The following is a 15,893-nucleotide window of genomic DNA, read 5'->3' as shown; positions in this document are numbered from 1 at the left end:
CAGCTCTCGAGTTTTCTCACTTTTACCCTTCCAGTTCTCTCCCCATCCCACTGAGGGGGTGTAGGGCTTAGTTGCAAGCTGGGCTTTAAACCACAACACAATCTTAACTTTTTATGGATTGCTCTGAGATAGCCCATAGATCCCAGAAATCTACTGATAACACACTCAAAACTAGTGTTGAGTGAAAGCCATAATGCACTAACTGTTTAAAAAGGTAAAATAACCCCAAACCAACACACCAAAGTGGCACACATCACCCTTCCCCCATCTTACTACTCTAAGTAAGTAACACAAGTACATAGATCTGCTTCTAAAAATATCCTAATATGTTAAAACAGAGCCCTATCTATCTCTTGTGGACTTGCAGTGAGATAGAATGTCTCACTGCAAAGTAGGTAAGAATTGCTCCAAAGCATAATTTATAAGAAGAAGCCAATGCAAACCCACTCCCCTCCCCTCCAATAAACCAGCCACCCCCACAAAACACAGAACCCCCAAGATGCATATTAACTTCTCCATCCCTTCTTACTAGCAGTTAAGGTTGGTAATGTGTACTACACCTGCACCAGTATCTTAACTCTACCCTCCACCAGCTGGAATGCCACTCCATAACCCCTTCCCACAGTGTTACCTTGGGGCTGCACACTTCAAAAACAATGACTACAGCCTTAGAGATGCAACTAATGATGTTTAACAGCTACAAATTATGAAGGCTGTCGCAGAGAGAATAATCATCCAGCCAGTAATACATATAATGACAGCTGCTAGTACCTCTAGCCCTGTTAGAAATCATTAGTACATGAGCAACTGAAAACCAAGAAGCTCCACAAAACTCGAAAAACTTTGTACTTTATTAGTCACACCTGCCTCACCCTTTCCTGCAAAGTGAAGTGTATTTCACTTACCTGCACTTAGCTAAGAAAGATGGCTTACCATCTTTCAGCTATTAGGTTCTCTTCACTGACAACTAGACCCATCCTACAAACTATTGACCATCCCATTTATTCTATATTATGGTACAGCTCAGTACAAAACAGAAAACTTCAGTGCTCACTGGTTAACACAGACAAAAGTCTCTCTTCAACCTACTCCTAAACAGGAGCAAAAACAACTGTAAAGAGAAGTATCTAAACTCCTCCCACCCACCCCACCCCCCCGCAGTCTGAGACATCTCTCTTTTTAAAAGCATATATAGTTTACACAAGAGAAAGTCAACAGTTTCCATATATGCCATCGGCTGCAGAGACTGATCAGATAAGGTTGTAAACTCTTCCAATTTTGTTACCTTATCCCGGGTGACCATGCGGCACCCTGTCATCCTTGTGTTCCTTGCTGTATTTTCTTCCCAAATTGAAGTCATCACTCCTTAGAGTGGCTGAAGGAAATATGACTGATTTCTAACTTTACATAGTCAAGCCAGTTACTTAGCATGATCGTTTCAGCTTTCTCTTCTACCCTATTGAAACAAGTAGTTATTTGACCTTTGTTTTTAAACAATTTGAGGGCTTTGTAATTTGCTTCCCCCACTCAGCTATAGACTCCTATGTTTGTTTACCAATGAACGAACTTACTCTTCCCAACTCTCCTTCTCCCAGAGGACATCAATTTGTAATTCTCTGGTTTTCCTCAAAGTCAAACTAGAAGCAAAGCAGTTAATCCACCTACCTTCTCCATTTCCTACAATAAGGCTGCATCTAAAACTCAGAATACTACTCTCGTTTTTATACTTCCTTCAAAACTATCACTAGTTGCAGCCAGCCAGCAATTAGCTTAAACATTAACCCTTGCTCTTCAGTCTCACTCACATTGTTATCCTCACAGGAAAGACTTAAGCCTCAGGACGCTGTAACTGTTTGCAACCTCAGGAGCCAGCCACAAATCACAACGGGAGGCGAGCATTCAGTTGCCTTATAGCTCAGCCCTACTCAACCTCCCTTAAGAACAAGGTACCACTTAAAGAACACCTGCATTTTTATTATTGCATTCTTTCTGCACATAACCATGTCTTATAAAACACAAAAGCAAAACAAATGGATTGAAGTTATGCTTGGATAGGGGAAAGCTTTTTTTTCTTCTTTGCAAGCACAGTAGCATACTTATTTCAGAACTGTGCTAACTAGCTTTAAATAAAGTCAAGCTACGTGCTAACAACGGGTACACCCGCATGTGCATACTGAGGAAAAAAAACCCGTTCACCATAAAATAAGGTGTGATTAGAGCAGTAATTTGATTTTCCCTTCCTCCCCACCCCCGGGCAGGAACACGCCGCAGCAGGAACGCTCCCCGGCGCCCCCGAGCCAGGAGGGCCCCGGCGGGGAGCTCCGGGCAGGGCCCCGGGCAGGAGGCCACGCTGGGCCGCCCGGCCGTGCCCCTGCGCGCCCACCGCCCCCGCCCTGCCCCGGCTTCACCTCAGGGTCCCTCCCGCAGGGAGCCACCCAGGCCGCCCGCTTTCCCCGCTGCCGGGCTCCCTCCTCCCGGCCTCCCGCCGCCACCCCCCGCCGAGGAGCGGGGCGCGCGTCCCGCGGCAGCACGGTACGGGGCCGGTCGGGAACGCGCCTCAGCCGAGGGCGGCCGCGCCCGGGGCCGTTAACAACCAGCCCCCCGGCTCGCTCTGTCCCAGCCCCACGGAGCAAGCCCGGCAGCACAGGCGTCCCCAAATCGACACCCCCTCACCCGGTGCGGCCTTACCTTCCCTCCTGCTCAGGGCCATGGCCCCAGGCGCGCGGGCGACCCCCTCCGAGCAGCGCGGGCGGCCCCTCGCAGCCGGCAACACTGCGCTCGCCCTCCTTCCTGCTCGCCGCCGCGCCTGTCCGTCACGGGGCGAGAGGCGCGCCATTGGCCGAGACGGTGGCAGGGGCGTGCCGGCGCCGCCGGCTGGGAGCCGCTTGGCCCCGCCCCGCCCGCACGCCGCGGTGCCCGCGGGCTCCGGCAGGGGGAGCGCGGCTGCGCAGAGCTGGCGGGCGCCCCAGCCGCGCGCGCGGGAGCGACGGCGGGAGTGCGCGCGGGGACGGGGGGGCGGCGCGCGGCGGGCGGCCCCGGCGGCGCGCGGGCGGCGGCGCCCCGGCGGGGTGAGTCGCGCCGGGGTGATGCTGGGCGCACGCCGCTGCTCCCGCTCCCGCTCCCGGCCGGGTGTCTCCTTCACCTGACCCGGCAGCCCCGCGCGCAGCCCGCACCTGCCGCGTTAATAATGCACTAGAATGTCAGCGCTGAAAAAGGTAGGTAGGGAGGGAGGGAGGGAAGGAGGGAGGGGAGCGGAGGGGACCGCCGTCGGGGCGGCGGGGTGCTCCCGCCCAGGCAGCGGAGGGAACGGAGGCGCCGGTGCTGCGGGTCCGGTCGCGGCGTGCGGGCACCGCCGCCGTCGGGGACGGGTGCACAGGCAGCGGGGAGAGGGCGCGCCAGCCGCGCCGTCGGTTGTGGTGTTGTGGCGTTCTCCCCCGGCATCCGTGCGTCCCGGCGCCGCGCTGGCTGTGGCGGGGGTCTCGCCGAGGCACAGTCCGGGCAGGACGGCTGCGCGGCGGGGTGCCCTGTGCCGGCGCGGGGCGGCTGCGGGCTGGCACCGCCGGCGGAGCGCGGGAAGCGGGGGAGCGAGGACGGACGGACCCTCCGGTACGGCCGGAGGGCGCGGCGGGGCGGGGGGCTTTGCGCGCGGAGCCGCAGTGCCGGCGGAGATTTAAATTTCGGGAGCGCGTAATTCTGGGGCTGCCCCGCCGGGGGGGGCCGGGGCTGCAGCCGCCCGCTCCGCTCCCTCCCCTGTCCTCTGCCGCCCGCCGTGCCGGTACGTCGAAGGGGTCGCGCTGCTGCCCGCCGGCCGCTCGCAGCCCCCCGGAGGGCGGCCGGGCCCCGAGGGGCGACGGGGCCGCTCCCCGGCCTCCGAGGAAGGGCGAGCGGCGGCGTTACCCACGGCGGCTCCGCGCACCCGCCGGGCGCGCAGGGCTCGGCGCGGCTGGAGGAGTCCGCGGGCGCCGGGTCCGGCCGCATCAGCCGCGCTGCCCGCGGTTGCCGGGGCGATCGCGGGTGGCTGTCCCCGCGGGGCGGGCCGCGGTTGCCGCCGGCTTGGCCGGGCGCGCCGCGGAGCAGTGGAGCGGGGCTTTCTGCCGGAGAAATAAACCAGTTCACGAGCAGCGTAACGAAACCGCAGCGCGCCCGGCCCGGCCCGCCGGCCCGAAACTCGCCTGCCGGAGAGGGGCCTGGGAACCGCCGGGCGCCGCCACCTCGGGGCGGGTGGGGGGCGGACGCCGTGCGACTGGCGCGGGTCGGTCCGGTCCGGTCAGGTCCGGGCGGGGGGAGCCTTCCCGGCGGCGGGAGGTGCGGGGGGAGCGTTCGCCCGCGGCGCCGCTTTCTGGCGCCCTCGGAACTTCACCCTCGGGGTGCCGATGTTCCCGCTGGAACGGCGGGGCCGGGCGCTTGGCGGCAAACGCGTGTGCCCGTGCCTCGGGCCCGGCGCCCCGAAACTTGCAGAGGTCTCACCCTGCAGCGACCACCCCCTTTTGGTGCTTGTTTCCGCCTGTGCTGCGCTATGGCAGAGGCTCGCACCACCGTCTGTGTCTGGGGAGCAGGTGGTACTTGAATCTCTTCCAGACCGAAGCGCTTCGATGGAGATCAAGTACTCTAAGTGCCCCAGTCGCTCTCTGTGCTGTGAGCCCAAGAACCGGGCTGTGACACTCGAGTGCCCTCCTTCTCAGGGCTGGAGTGTTTTGTGTCTACTTCTGTGTGCTTCGGAGTAGCATCACAAGCGGAGCCCTAGCAAAATTTGAAATACCGAATACCGCTGACCGTTTAGGGAGCAGATGGCTGCAAGCGGGCATCCTGCGGGGGGGGGGAAGGGGGTCACCTCCGTGTGGCCGAGCGTAGACCCAAGTGCCGATGACTGGGTGATGCCATGCAGGGGTCCAGGCAGCTGAGTGCCTTGTACGGTAGCTTGGGCTATGCCAGGGCAAGTATTCTGGTTGTCCTGGACTTGTTTTAGAAAGGGACTCTGGGGTAGAGCAGGGATTGGTCCTATTTTGTAATGCAAATATATTTGGGGTATCAGCCTTTCACATCTGTGATTAGTTTCATTTCCGTCTTTGTGTTTTATCTGGAAAACAGGTAAAATAAGAACAGTGGAAGTCTTACATTCCTCTGCTTTCTGCAATATAGCAATTATACTTCCAAGTCATTTCCAGATGGTTTGCATAAACCACTTTCTTTCGGAATTACAAGTTTTTTTGATTTTTACTGTGTGTAGCTATTTTTACAGTGCTAACCAGATTGTATCATTTATATTTGAAAGGTTGTTCTCCCCCCATCATTTTGCGTGCTTTTCAAGATGTTTGGTATGTGGTTAAAATGGACTCAGATGACGTTTCATAGTTTTATGAATTACAATGTTATGCATTGGAGATTTAATTCTGAGTGCTATAGTCAGACCCTGTGTGATCTGACATAATATTCCTAAGTTAAAGATTGCATTTATTATGCCATTGTTCAGTTAAACATGAAGCAAAATCTAAGACTGTCAAATAAATTCATTGATTCTATTTTAGATTATTTTTAGCTTTTCATTTTAGTACTATAAAGTGCTATTTGCATTTAGTTACACATATATCTAGTTTGCACTGGAATGGTGTAGAGCATACCTCTTTGTTAACGTTTTAGAATTTCTGGTCCCTCTGAAATGAGTTTAAATTTCATGTACATGTTGAAGTTGCACTTAGAGTGAAGTCATAAATTCTTTAAACAGGCATTTAACAACCTGCAAACATAGACTGCTTTTGACAGAGGTGTTGAGAAGAATGTGGTTTCGTCTGTGTAACATGTAAAATGGCACAGTCAAATCCAAGATTTTCTGTATCGGTGGTAATGTTCCAAAGGACTTAATGGGATTGGGATTTCACGGTCGTGTAGGGCAAAGTCCCACCAGTATAAATGGTGATATTGTTGGCTATGCCAAGTTGTTAAAAGAAAAAGTTACCAAATCAAGACACAACCATCAAGGTCTGTTATGGATACTAAAAATTATATTCTAATAAATTCTGATATATGCAGTGAGTTACTTTAATATTAGTTGGGAGGTGTGATAAGAGAAATGTATTCCTAAATAGCACATTCATACTTGATCCTGAGGAAGGCTTAGATATTCATTTTCTGTTTTGTGTGAACACCAGGTAGCACCTGCCCAGAGGGGACACGTGGCAGGCTTCCCTGAGCATTGCCTGTCCTGGTCCAGTTACGACTTCCCAATTACAAGTTTTTTTCTGAGAGTGGATGTTCTGATAGGGAATACTTATGAACGCAGTCTGGATGACTAAATTTCAGCTTGATTGAGAGCTTTGTCTGGCTAAATTATGGACGTTAGAGTAATTGTTGGGATAATTTTTATGTGCCTTAACAAAGATGGTAAAATGTTATTTTACACCCAACTTTGGCAGGAATTTTTTCCCCTGTTTGCCATTACACGTAGTCAAAGCAATTTCCTTGTATAGGTGTGATAATCCTATGCATAATTTCGGTAATGAAAAGAATGTTGAGAGAAACCCCTGTTTTTTCTGAGGTATACCATCAGGGACCCTTTCAAACTGCATCAGTCAAGCAATACCAGCTGCTTTGGTTCTACTCCGTGAGCAAGGCAAGTCCTATTTACTGCTTCGATTCATCACTACAGTGAATTTGTTTATGTAACCATGCATGGTGAATGAGAGGACCACTAATGCAGAAAGTTAGTGTTAGCTCATCCCATTATGATTGTATTTAAGAGAGACTTCAACTTCTTAGAAATGTATTATATAGGCCAAAATATCCCACCTGAATCAAAAAATACTGTTTGGTAAATGGGTAGTTTTGTTTGAGTAACTACAGAAAAAAAAGTATTATGTAGTTCAGTCTGACTTGCGAAAATTCATAGTCATCCACAAACCATATGGCTTTCTTACCTCTAGTAGAGAAATATCTCTCTACATGGCAGATACAGTATGTCAACAGCTGTGATCAAATATAAGTAGAAGTGGGCATGGATGAATCAGAATCTCTTTCAAAGTAGACCTGTTGGAGACCACAACTTCTCATATTTCAGTCCATATATATCTCCATTATAGAATTACATTTCCTGGAATAGATTATAGTTCATCACTGCTACTTTCTGTTATAGGGGCCAAAATGATTCATTAAGGTAAAATAAGTACTCTTCCCATGATATTTATCTGGGAAATGTCAAGTAGCAGTTTATTCATTTAGTACACGCTCAGTTGTGATGAGAGGATGGAAATCACTGCAGTTAGATTTCTCAATCAGTGTTCCTACGCATGCATATATATTTGATCTCAACTTTGCTTTTATCTGTTTCTCACTATACTTTCTTAAGTACTTCTTTTGTGCATAAAATTTACCTATCTTCCATGCGTTTTCGTTCCACATTTGTCACATTTCTCTGTCCTTGCCAGTTTTGAAAATGAACAAGAAGTAGTTTGTTTGTAGTTTTATAGTGATATATTCTTATGATCTAAAAATACTTTTATTTCCCCTTTTGGTAGTAAGTGTAGTATACACCTGCAGTTAGCAGAGATGCGTTGGATATATCATAGGTGAAGGCTTTTATCTCACAAGGGGAATCTATCATCTTTGGTGGATGCTGCTGCCACTGTGTATATAGATAGATACATTGACAGTAATGAAACATAAAAAATATGGTCAAATACATACATAAAATTGCAAACATCAGTAATTCAGGGATTCAGACTGTATGTGTGCAGAAATAACAGTAAGAGAAGTATACACCAGAGCTTTTTATCTGTCTGTAGGTTCTCCATCTTGTGTCCTTCGTGGCTGCTCCTCCTTGACCCGAAGTCTATCCACCGCTCTCAATTTTGTATCTTCCATCTTAAATACTCTCTTTAAAAAGTAAATTTGTTGTATCAAAGAAAAGAAGAGCATCTTCAGGTTGTCAGATTGACCTGAGCTCAGCTGGAACACAAAAAGTTGTTGCAAGCCAAAGTTTATTCCTGCAAATGTAAAGGTTAAGTCTTGATAATGAAGTTGAAAACAGTTAGGAAAGCGTAAAACTAAGAAACACAAATGTAGGGACAAATTAGACACCAGTCTCTTGTGGTAGTGGTCATTTAAGGTGTCTCTGATACTTATTTCATCTTGGAAGCTGAGGCACTGCTCGAGTGGTGTTCAGCCTCTGGAACGCTGCTGTTCAGAGGGAACAACTCTCCTGCATTGCCCTGGAGAGGCAGCAGGTCAGTACTGAAGTATCAATTCAAAACATTTATTTGTACTGCATCCTTATTATCTGTCTTATTTAATTTAGGCAATATTGTATTTTCAATAATCCCTAAGGTGTGTGGGAGAATGCAAATTAATTGTTCAAGCTTGTCTGGAATCTAATTGCCCTTAGCTTGCCAGGCTTTTTAATATGTTGATTTCCTACATGAGATTTATTTTTATGCGTTGGAGGTCAACTGAATTAGTTTCCTGTGATTCTTTACTTCTTGACAGTATGACTTGCATTGTAAAACTTTTTAATGCTTTAATACTGTTATGCAAATTACATATCATAAAATATAAGCAAAGTCTCCAGCAATTCTAGTTTCGCAACTGGATAGGCTGGTGACTTTTCATAGAAACCATGTGTATTATTAGTAGTGATTCAGACAATCAACTTAGCCTTTAAGGAAACTTTGTCCATACTCTTTCACTCTTGCATGGTCATGTTTATAACTCGTGCAGGGGTACAGAGGTATGTTATTCTCGTATTGTGTGTTTTACTGGCAGTGAGGAGTAGAAAGACCTTCCCAGCTTTCATGCCTGTCTTGTTTCACAAGTAGTCTATAAAAATAACACTGAACAAATAGCTTAAATCGCCACAAGCGAGAGGTTATTTTTGACCCTCCTTTTCCCCCTGAATGGCTGACAGTAGCGAGAGAATCTCAGGTAGTTACTACTCCTTTTATTTCTTATAGAGTAATCTAAAATTAGATGAAGGAAAAAAACCCAGAGGATCTTTCACTTTACATTCTTATTAATTTATGGCTTAATAAGTCATTGGGATATAAAGCTACAGAGCATAAACACTCTTATTCTATCAAAATTGTCTAAACAGAGTCCAAGTAAGATAAAAGACGACACTTTTGCTTCTTTCATGCAGAGTGAGATTCTTTCCAAAGAGCATCAGTATAAGGCCACCTTTATCCTCTGTGCGACAGCAGATTTCACTTAAATGAAGAAATACGTTCTTCAGTTTTAGAGATTGATAACAGTTATCTTCCTTGATGAGCAGAAAGGATGACAAAGCTTGCTTTTCTTCTTTTGATTTACTTCTCTTGATCTTGCACCCTTTCAGATCCCATGTAGTTGAAGCTACGGGAAGAATCCGTGCCTTTTGTAATGCTAAAAAAGGAAATGAAAAAACACAATCAAGTTTCTTGAAAACACTGCCTATCTTTCTGAATTCTTTATCATACCCTTAACCAGGCTTCCTCATGGTAACATGATGTAGAGGAAATAATCTGTAGACTTAATAATGCATATTTATTTTTTAAAAATTGGGACACAAATACATCATATAGCAGGAAGATGTTGCGTTTGAGTAAGAGGTATTAATATCCTCTAGCTGGAAAGACTTGGTCTCCCATTGGTAAGAGTGACACAAGCTTCACCTTCCCTCTGAAGGAGAATTCAAGCCCCTCTGATGTTTCCATCCCTTTCTGGCTGCAGGACGTGAAACTGATCTTTTCTTTGATGGCAACTTGTGGCTTTGTTATCCGGCATCTGGCCTGTTTTTTGGCTATTTTTGGGATATCTTTGCCATAATGTTTTATTTAAAGGTAAGACATTTTAAAAATGTGATTGTTAAGTGTTCCTGCTATGCATTGTATAGACTGTAATTTGATTTTTATTTCAGTCTGAGATTTTGATCTCATTCATTTGAGGGTCTGTTTACAAAAGGTGTCATTTAGGAATAGCTACTGTAGTTTGCATTCATACTGCAAATGTCCAAAATTAGTTTTCATAGCTAGATAAATTATTTGATTTAAGGGAATAACTCTGGAATTTAAGAGATTCATTTAAAAATAACCAATGTAAGTGATGTTTTCTTAGTAGCTTGACAGAAATTTAAATTTACTCTTTTCCTTTCTGGAATTAAAATGGATTAACAGGACTGCTTTTTTTCCCCCGTAAGTTTTAGTAGGCTGAGAAATGAAAATGTTACACATAGACTAGGCACATCTCCTTCACAACACACAGTTTATTTAAACTGCATTATACTAGGATTTGTAAATCAGAGCATTTTGTCACAGGTATCTGCAGTTTATAGCATTATATGCAGAAAAGGCAGCAGTACATCTGAAAATGCAGCGTTACTTTTGCTGCCGGTCCTGAAATGCATTGGATTCTATAGTGTCTCCCATCTCCATGCACATCAGCTTTTATTCATTATGCAAGAGGTGAGTGAGTGAGGTGTTTTGAAAGGAATTATTTTCGTGAAGTTGAAGGGGGATGCGATTAGTTATGATATCCTGTACTTTTGTAATTATATGGATGGTAAGTAATTTGATAAGTTTTCTTAAATAGTAATTTAGAATTTACTACTCCAACATCTTAATGTATTTGACACTTCTAAAAGACAAAGCTCGTATCTATGTTATTTTTCAGCCTCATTCCTCCTTTTGCAAAGTGATGCATTCTTATATTGCACTGACCTTTTTTAGGAAAACTTGAACAATATACACTTCAAGATTTCAGCTGCCACAAGATTTAGAAAGTTATGTATTAATGAATTCAAAGGCACATACACTGACCTTTGAAAATAAGGAGATGACTGAATATTATAATAGATCTAAACAGTTAAGTTCAGTAGTTTGAAGTTATGTTAACCTTCTTTTCAAATGAAGAAGTAATAGATCAATTTTGGACGCTTCTCAAAGTTTCTCTCTTTTTGCTTCCTAAAAACGTTTCTCTACAGCTAAATTAAATTGTTAAGGGTTACAATTACTACTATAATATTATAGTAGAATATAATATTACATTACATTATATTATATCATATATATGTTATTATAATAAAATGAATTAGTGGAAATATTCTTATGTCCACCAATAGAAGGTCTCCTATAGTAATGTATGTTCATTCTTGAGGTGATTTGTAGTGTAGTTAATGTCCCTTTATATTGCTTAGTTTTGAGTTTTCCTTTTGACATAAATTTCATTATTTTCCTTAGTTATTGTATTTCAAAATAGCATTTTCACTTGATGTTGCTTTTCGATATTGCACGTTCCTTATAAAATGCCTCATCTGATACATTAGTATTTTCAACACGCACTGTGATTATGATTTAGAGCAGGGTGGAAATCACTCTTGGATACTCCTCGTCGTGGATAAATTACGAAACATGCTTCCTTTGCTAACCAGTGTCAGGTCTCTGATCAGTTCCCTGTGATTTTCTATTTCTTTTGACTTTCCAAAATTGTCATGAATTACTGTCCTAAAAATGATGCAGAAAGGGCAAAATACAAAGCTGAGAAGCATAGTGTATGCCAGGCTCTAGAAGCCTGCTTTGATCTATAAAATAGAAAAGTTGCTCCGATATAACTGTATCACGTTCAGACTGCAGTCTCTTTCAGGAGCTTTCCTGGCATGTCCTTGTGGATACGCTTCTATATAGTTGTGTACCAAAGCAATGTAATACATTTTCTTTTTATTTTCCAGTTTGGTTTTTTTTTTTGAAAAATAGCAAACAACTTTTCCAAACTTCCTTTAATAGAGTATTTTCTATCTGTTTATTAATTTCTTTAAATATTGCGTTATCTTAAAAACTTTGTGGTATGGTTCCTGATTTGATGACATTTCATTTCACGTGTTCTGACATGTCCGTCTGTTATTCCACAGCACGTACGTGGACACTGAAACTTAGCAGACTAGTACCGTGCTCGAGAATCCGGACAACGTGTGAAGCCTTACGTTCTGATTACAGTGTTGAAATGAAAGACAGAATTTTGCTTCACTGCTTGAAAGATCAGTGCTCTAAGTACAGCTTGTCCTGTTAACATTTGTGCTTTCCTGCAATTAATAATGCCGCAGTGTATCAGCCGAAGGGTGAGCAGGCACAAGAGCAACCCCAGTTTAATTTTGGAAAAAAGGGAGAGTGTTACGGAGGTTTAGGGAAGCATCATGATACTGCTTGACACCAGAAGAAAAGGAGACAAATGATCAAGGATATGGGTGAAGGTGTCTGAATATAATAGTGAAGAGATCTTAATAGAGCAGTACAGGGGATGACTGTTGTGGGTGTTTTGTTCTGGTTAAGTGTAAAGGGCAGGAACAAGCTGCATGGCATCTCTTTCCTGAGGTAGCATACACATTTCACAAATTGCATCATGAAAGATTGACAAGACTTGAATTTATTTTCATGTGTACAAGATAAAACTGCACAGACTATAGAGGCAGTCATCAGCATTGTGTTGTATCAGCATCTTGACATGTAAAAATGCATAGAAGGGGCTCAGCTGATATGAGGTAGCTGCCAGGCTGCGTTTGTAGTTTTCTTTACTTGGAAAACAGGTTAAAAAAAATGTAACTTGTCAAAAAAACCCCAAACCCCAGGAAGTAATTTAGTGCAAGAAAACATTGTGCCACACTTAATTTCAGTTGCATAATTCCACATAATGATGAATAACATTTGCCTCTCTTTTTCAACACCTGTAGTGGGGCTGGTCCATGTTGCCCTGAAGAAAGATCTTACTCGTTATTATCACAACGTGCTGTGTAAGCTGCGTTCCTCTTGACCAATGGAACAATTTTTTTCCACTGTTTCTGATTTTGGAGCACAAGGAACAAAGTATTCTTGGCAGCCAGGCTGTTCCCATGTGAGTTCTCTTCTGAAAGACATCAGTGTGATCATTAGTCTTCATTTTTGTCAGAGCAAAACATAAAAATGTCTTCTCCAGCCTTGTCCTCCCTTCATAAATATGTCTAGCTCTTGTAATCACTACCACTGAAAGATGGTAGTGAAATCTCATCTGAAAGATTTGCAAGAAGTACCAAAATAAACAGGGATGTATGTGCATGCCAGATGTCCCCGTTACAAAAGAATGATGGATACCCTGTAACATTACTTAGTAAAAACTTCTTGATAGGTTCTCTTTAAAACTGTATCTATGAAAATTTACTTCATCCACTACTGATATTTTTTGGCTATAGCTGCTAATACCATGTGGTTTGATCTAGAGGATTTTGTGGTATTCTTCTTAATTGATTGATTTTTCATGTATTGTTTTAACACAAATCTGTGCCAACCTATATACCATAAACCTGTTAGAAAAGTTGACTGTATACATAAGCAAGAAATTGTGATTATACCCAAGCATTTATATTCCATCCACAAAGGAGAGTGGAGAAAGAATTAAGATTGCAGACTCAACAGTAACTTTTCAACACCTTTAGTATCCTTAGATTTCACAGAAATTTTAAGAATAATTTAAGTATTCCCTTAGGAAAAAAAAACCACTACCAAATCCAAAGTAAAATAAAATAAAACAAAGAGGAAAGTCAGAAGATAATACAGGATTAACAATACTGAGCCATAGAAAATTAATATTCATATAGTCATTATGAAGATGAAACTAGTAATAATTTCAACTTTTTTCCATGTGGAGGCACTTAATTGTTCCTAAGTATATGGAAAAGCTCATGAACTGAAAGACTAAACCAGAATAGAACTGATTCCTGTAAAAATTGAAATGATATAATATCATTCAGTGGTTATGTGTAGAATTTTTTTCTTCCACATGCGTGGCTTAATTTTTATTCAGAGATCAGTGAAAAGAATTTCCTGGAATGTTGCCTGTTGTCGCCAGGAAACAACATCTTTCTGAATTTCCTTGATAATAACATTGTTTTTTACCCACAGCAGGCTACTTGGAAATTTCAGCTGGTGCTGAAGTGATATAGTTGTGAATTCACGCAAAAATACCCTCCGTGTGTGTTTGTGCCTGAACCGGGGCCTTCACTTAGTTTCCTGATGCAGTAAAAGGGGCTGACTGAAATCTGTGTTTCCATTTGTAGTTTGATCCCTGTGAAAATTTCAGACTTTCTCTTGCACACTGGCAGTTTATTCACTTCACCTGTGCTTGCTTCTGTGTCGTTGAGTCGTGGTGTGAAGGAGAAAGCAGCGTCCTCATTTTTGACAGGAGGAAACATTTTGACAGCATTGACTTGCTCTGGTGACTAAATGCAGTTGTGTTCCCATCAGGGCCCAGCATCGCTTGAGGTGCCTTAGCATCTCCAAGGCGCCCTGTGCAGGCCTGGCTGGTACAACACGGACTGGCTGGCATCCTGGTCAGGGGCACCCAGCACCTCCCAGGGAACACCAGCTGCCCAGGGTGGCCTTCCCCTGCCACTGCTGAAGATCTCAGGGCCATGTTAGGGATGCTGGGTAAGTCACCCTTCTGCTTTTCAGCCATTGCTTCAGAAAGGTCCCATGTAACCCTTGTGTGCCATCTGGATACGTATCTGCCAACCTGGGGTATCTTGAGGTTTCCCACCTAGTACCAAGCACCCATTTGCAAGCATCCAAATCCTGCCCTTAGACATGCTGCTATCACACCAAGGGCAGCTGCTTAAGAGGCTCTGCCTAGCTGTAGGCATTGACTTTGATGGAAGCAACTTCACTGGGAAAACAAATTTAAAACTTAACAGATTCTAGAGATTTAAATACGTGTGTGTTTGTTATTTGATATAATAAATGAGCACACATAAAGTACTCTCCAGATATGCTTGGAGAGAGCATTGTGCTGCCTGTGTGCAAATTTGAGCTGTCAGTGGCTCAGACTTCAGCTTATTTCTATTTAGTTTTCAAAAATTAGCCTACTTCCTGGTGAAATCCAGCCGTCTCAAATATTTGAAATGCTTGAATTCAGCCATTTTGGTTATGGATGAACAAGGAAGGTTTTGTCACTGAACTCGGACCTGGTTTTTAGGTGCCAGCTGGTGAAGGCATCCCTAAGTACACACCTTGCTCTGGGCAGGGCTTTTGGTTTTGGCCTCATTTTTGGGTTGTGTCATGCTTCAGTTCTTTTCATTGTAGCCTTGCCCAGAAGGTGTGACTTGAACGTATTAACTTTTTGAGTGTAATATGGTTAAAAAAAGCCACAAATGCCTAATTTGGACAGAGGCATTTGGGCATGTTTCTAGGGGTATTCTCTTACATTTCACATATTGCATTTTGTATGTTCTCTGGAGACATTCAAAACCTGCCTGGACGCGATCCTGTGCAGCCTGCCCTGGGTGACACTGCTTTAGCAGGGGGTTGGGATAGGTGATCTCCAGAGGTGCCATCGAACTCTGACCATTTTGTGAATCTGTGATTTTCAAGTCATAGAGTGAATAGTGCCTACAAGAGAAACTTTATTTTTGGTTTCACTATGTCATATATAAACAAGTAATCTATGTTCCTGTTTTTGTTGTAATGGAAAACTGGAAAACAGCATTTTCTTTCTGTTCTTCTTTTTGTCAGAAAAGTAGCCAAATACCCCAAACGCCGGGCTGGGATGTATGTTTACTGGTGCCTGAAGACAGAGCATCACCAAGTTGTTCTCCCCAAACTTTGCAGTCCCCTTTGTTTGGTAGCCTCCCCTTCCATCGATGGCCACTGAAGGTGTGCCAGGTGCCCGAGACCAAGGCTTCACCACACCGGGTGCCACAGTGGCACCTGCCCTACCTCTGCACTGTTGGTGAATGTACCACCTTTGGGGCTTGTGGGTGACTGTAAATTGTCTGTAAGTGGGTGAGTTGTTTTTTCTGTGGTGTCACTGAGTTGCGCATCTCTGAACCTGCTGTGAGCTGCCCCAGTCACTGACACGATGGGAATTACTGGAATGTTTTGGGCCATTCCTCTGCTGGTGCCAGTGAAACCTGA

General features: G+C 44.5%; 1 protein-coding gene across 5 annotated transcripts in view; it reads right to left on the bottom strand.

The window, feature by feature from the left end:
* ERICH1 (glutamate rich 1) overlaps positions 1 to 2,798 on the bottom strand; it is a 103,762-nt gene extending 100,964 nt beyond the window's left edge. For all 5 annotated transcript variants that reach the window (XR_008822577.1, XR_008822575.1, XR_008822578.1 and 2 more), the window contains exon 1: positions 2,689 to 2,798. Coding sequence is in view for 1 of the 5 variants with exons in the window: in XM_056343718.1 (XP_056199693.1) it covers positions 2,689 to 2,710 (22 nt within the window). In the remaining 4 variants the exon portion in view is untranslated. The remainder of the gene's footprint in view (positions 1 to 2,688) is intronic.
* Between the last annotated feature and the right edge of the window lie 13,095 nt (positions 2,799 to 15,893).

This window comes from Falco biarmicus, chromosome 6 (genome assembly GCF_023638135.1).
Source record: "Falco biarmicus isolate bFalBia1 chromosome 6, bFalBia1.pri, whole genome shotgun sequence".
NCBI classification, from domain to species: domain Eukaryota; kingdom Metazoa; phylum Chordata; class Aves; order Falconiformes; family Falconidae; genus Falco; species Falco biarmicus.
Note: the sequence above shows the minus strand (reverse complement) of the source record. Positions and strands in the feature narration are given on the sequence as shown.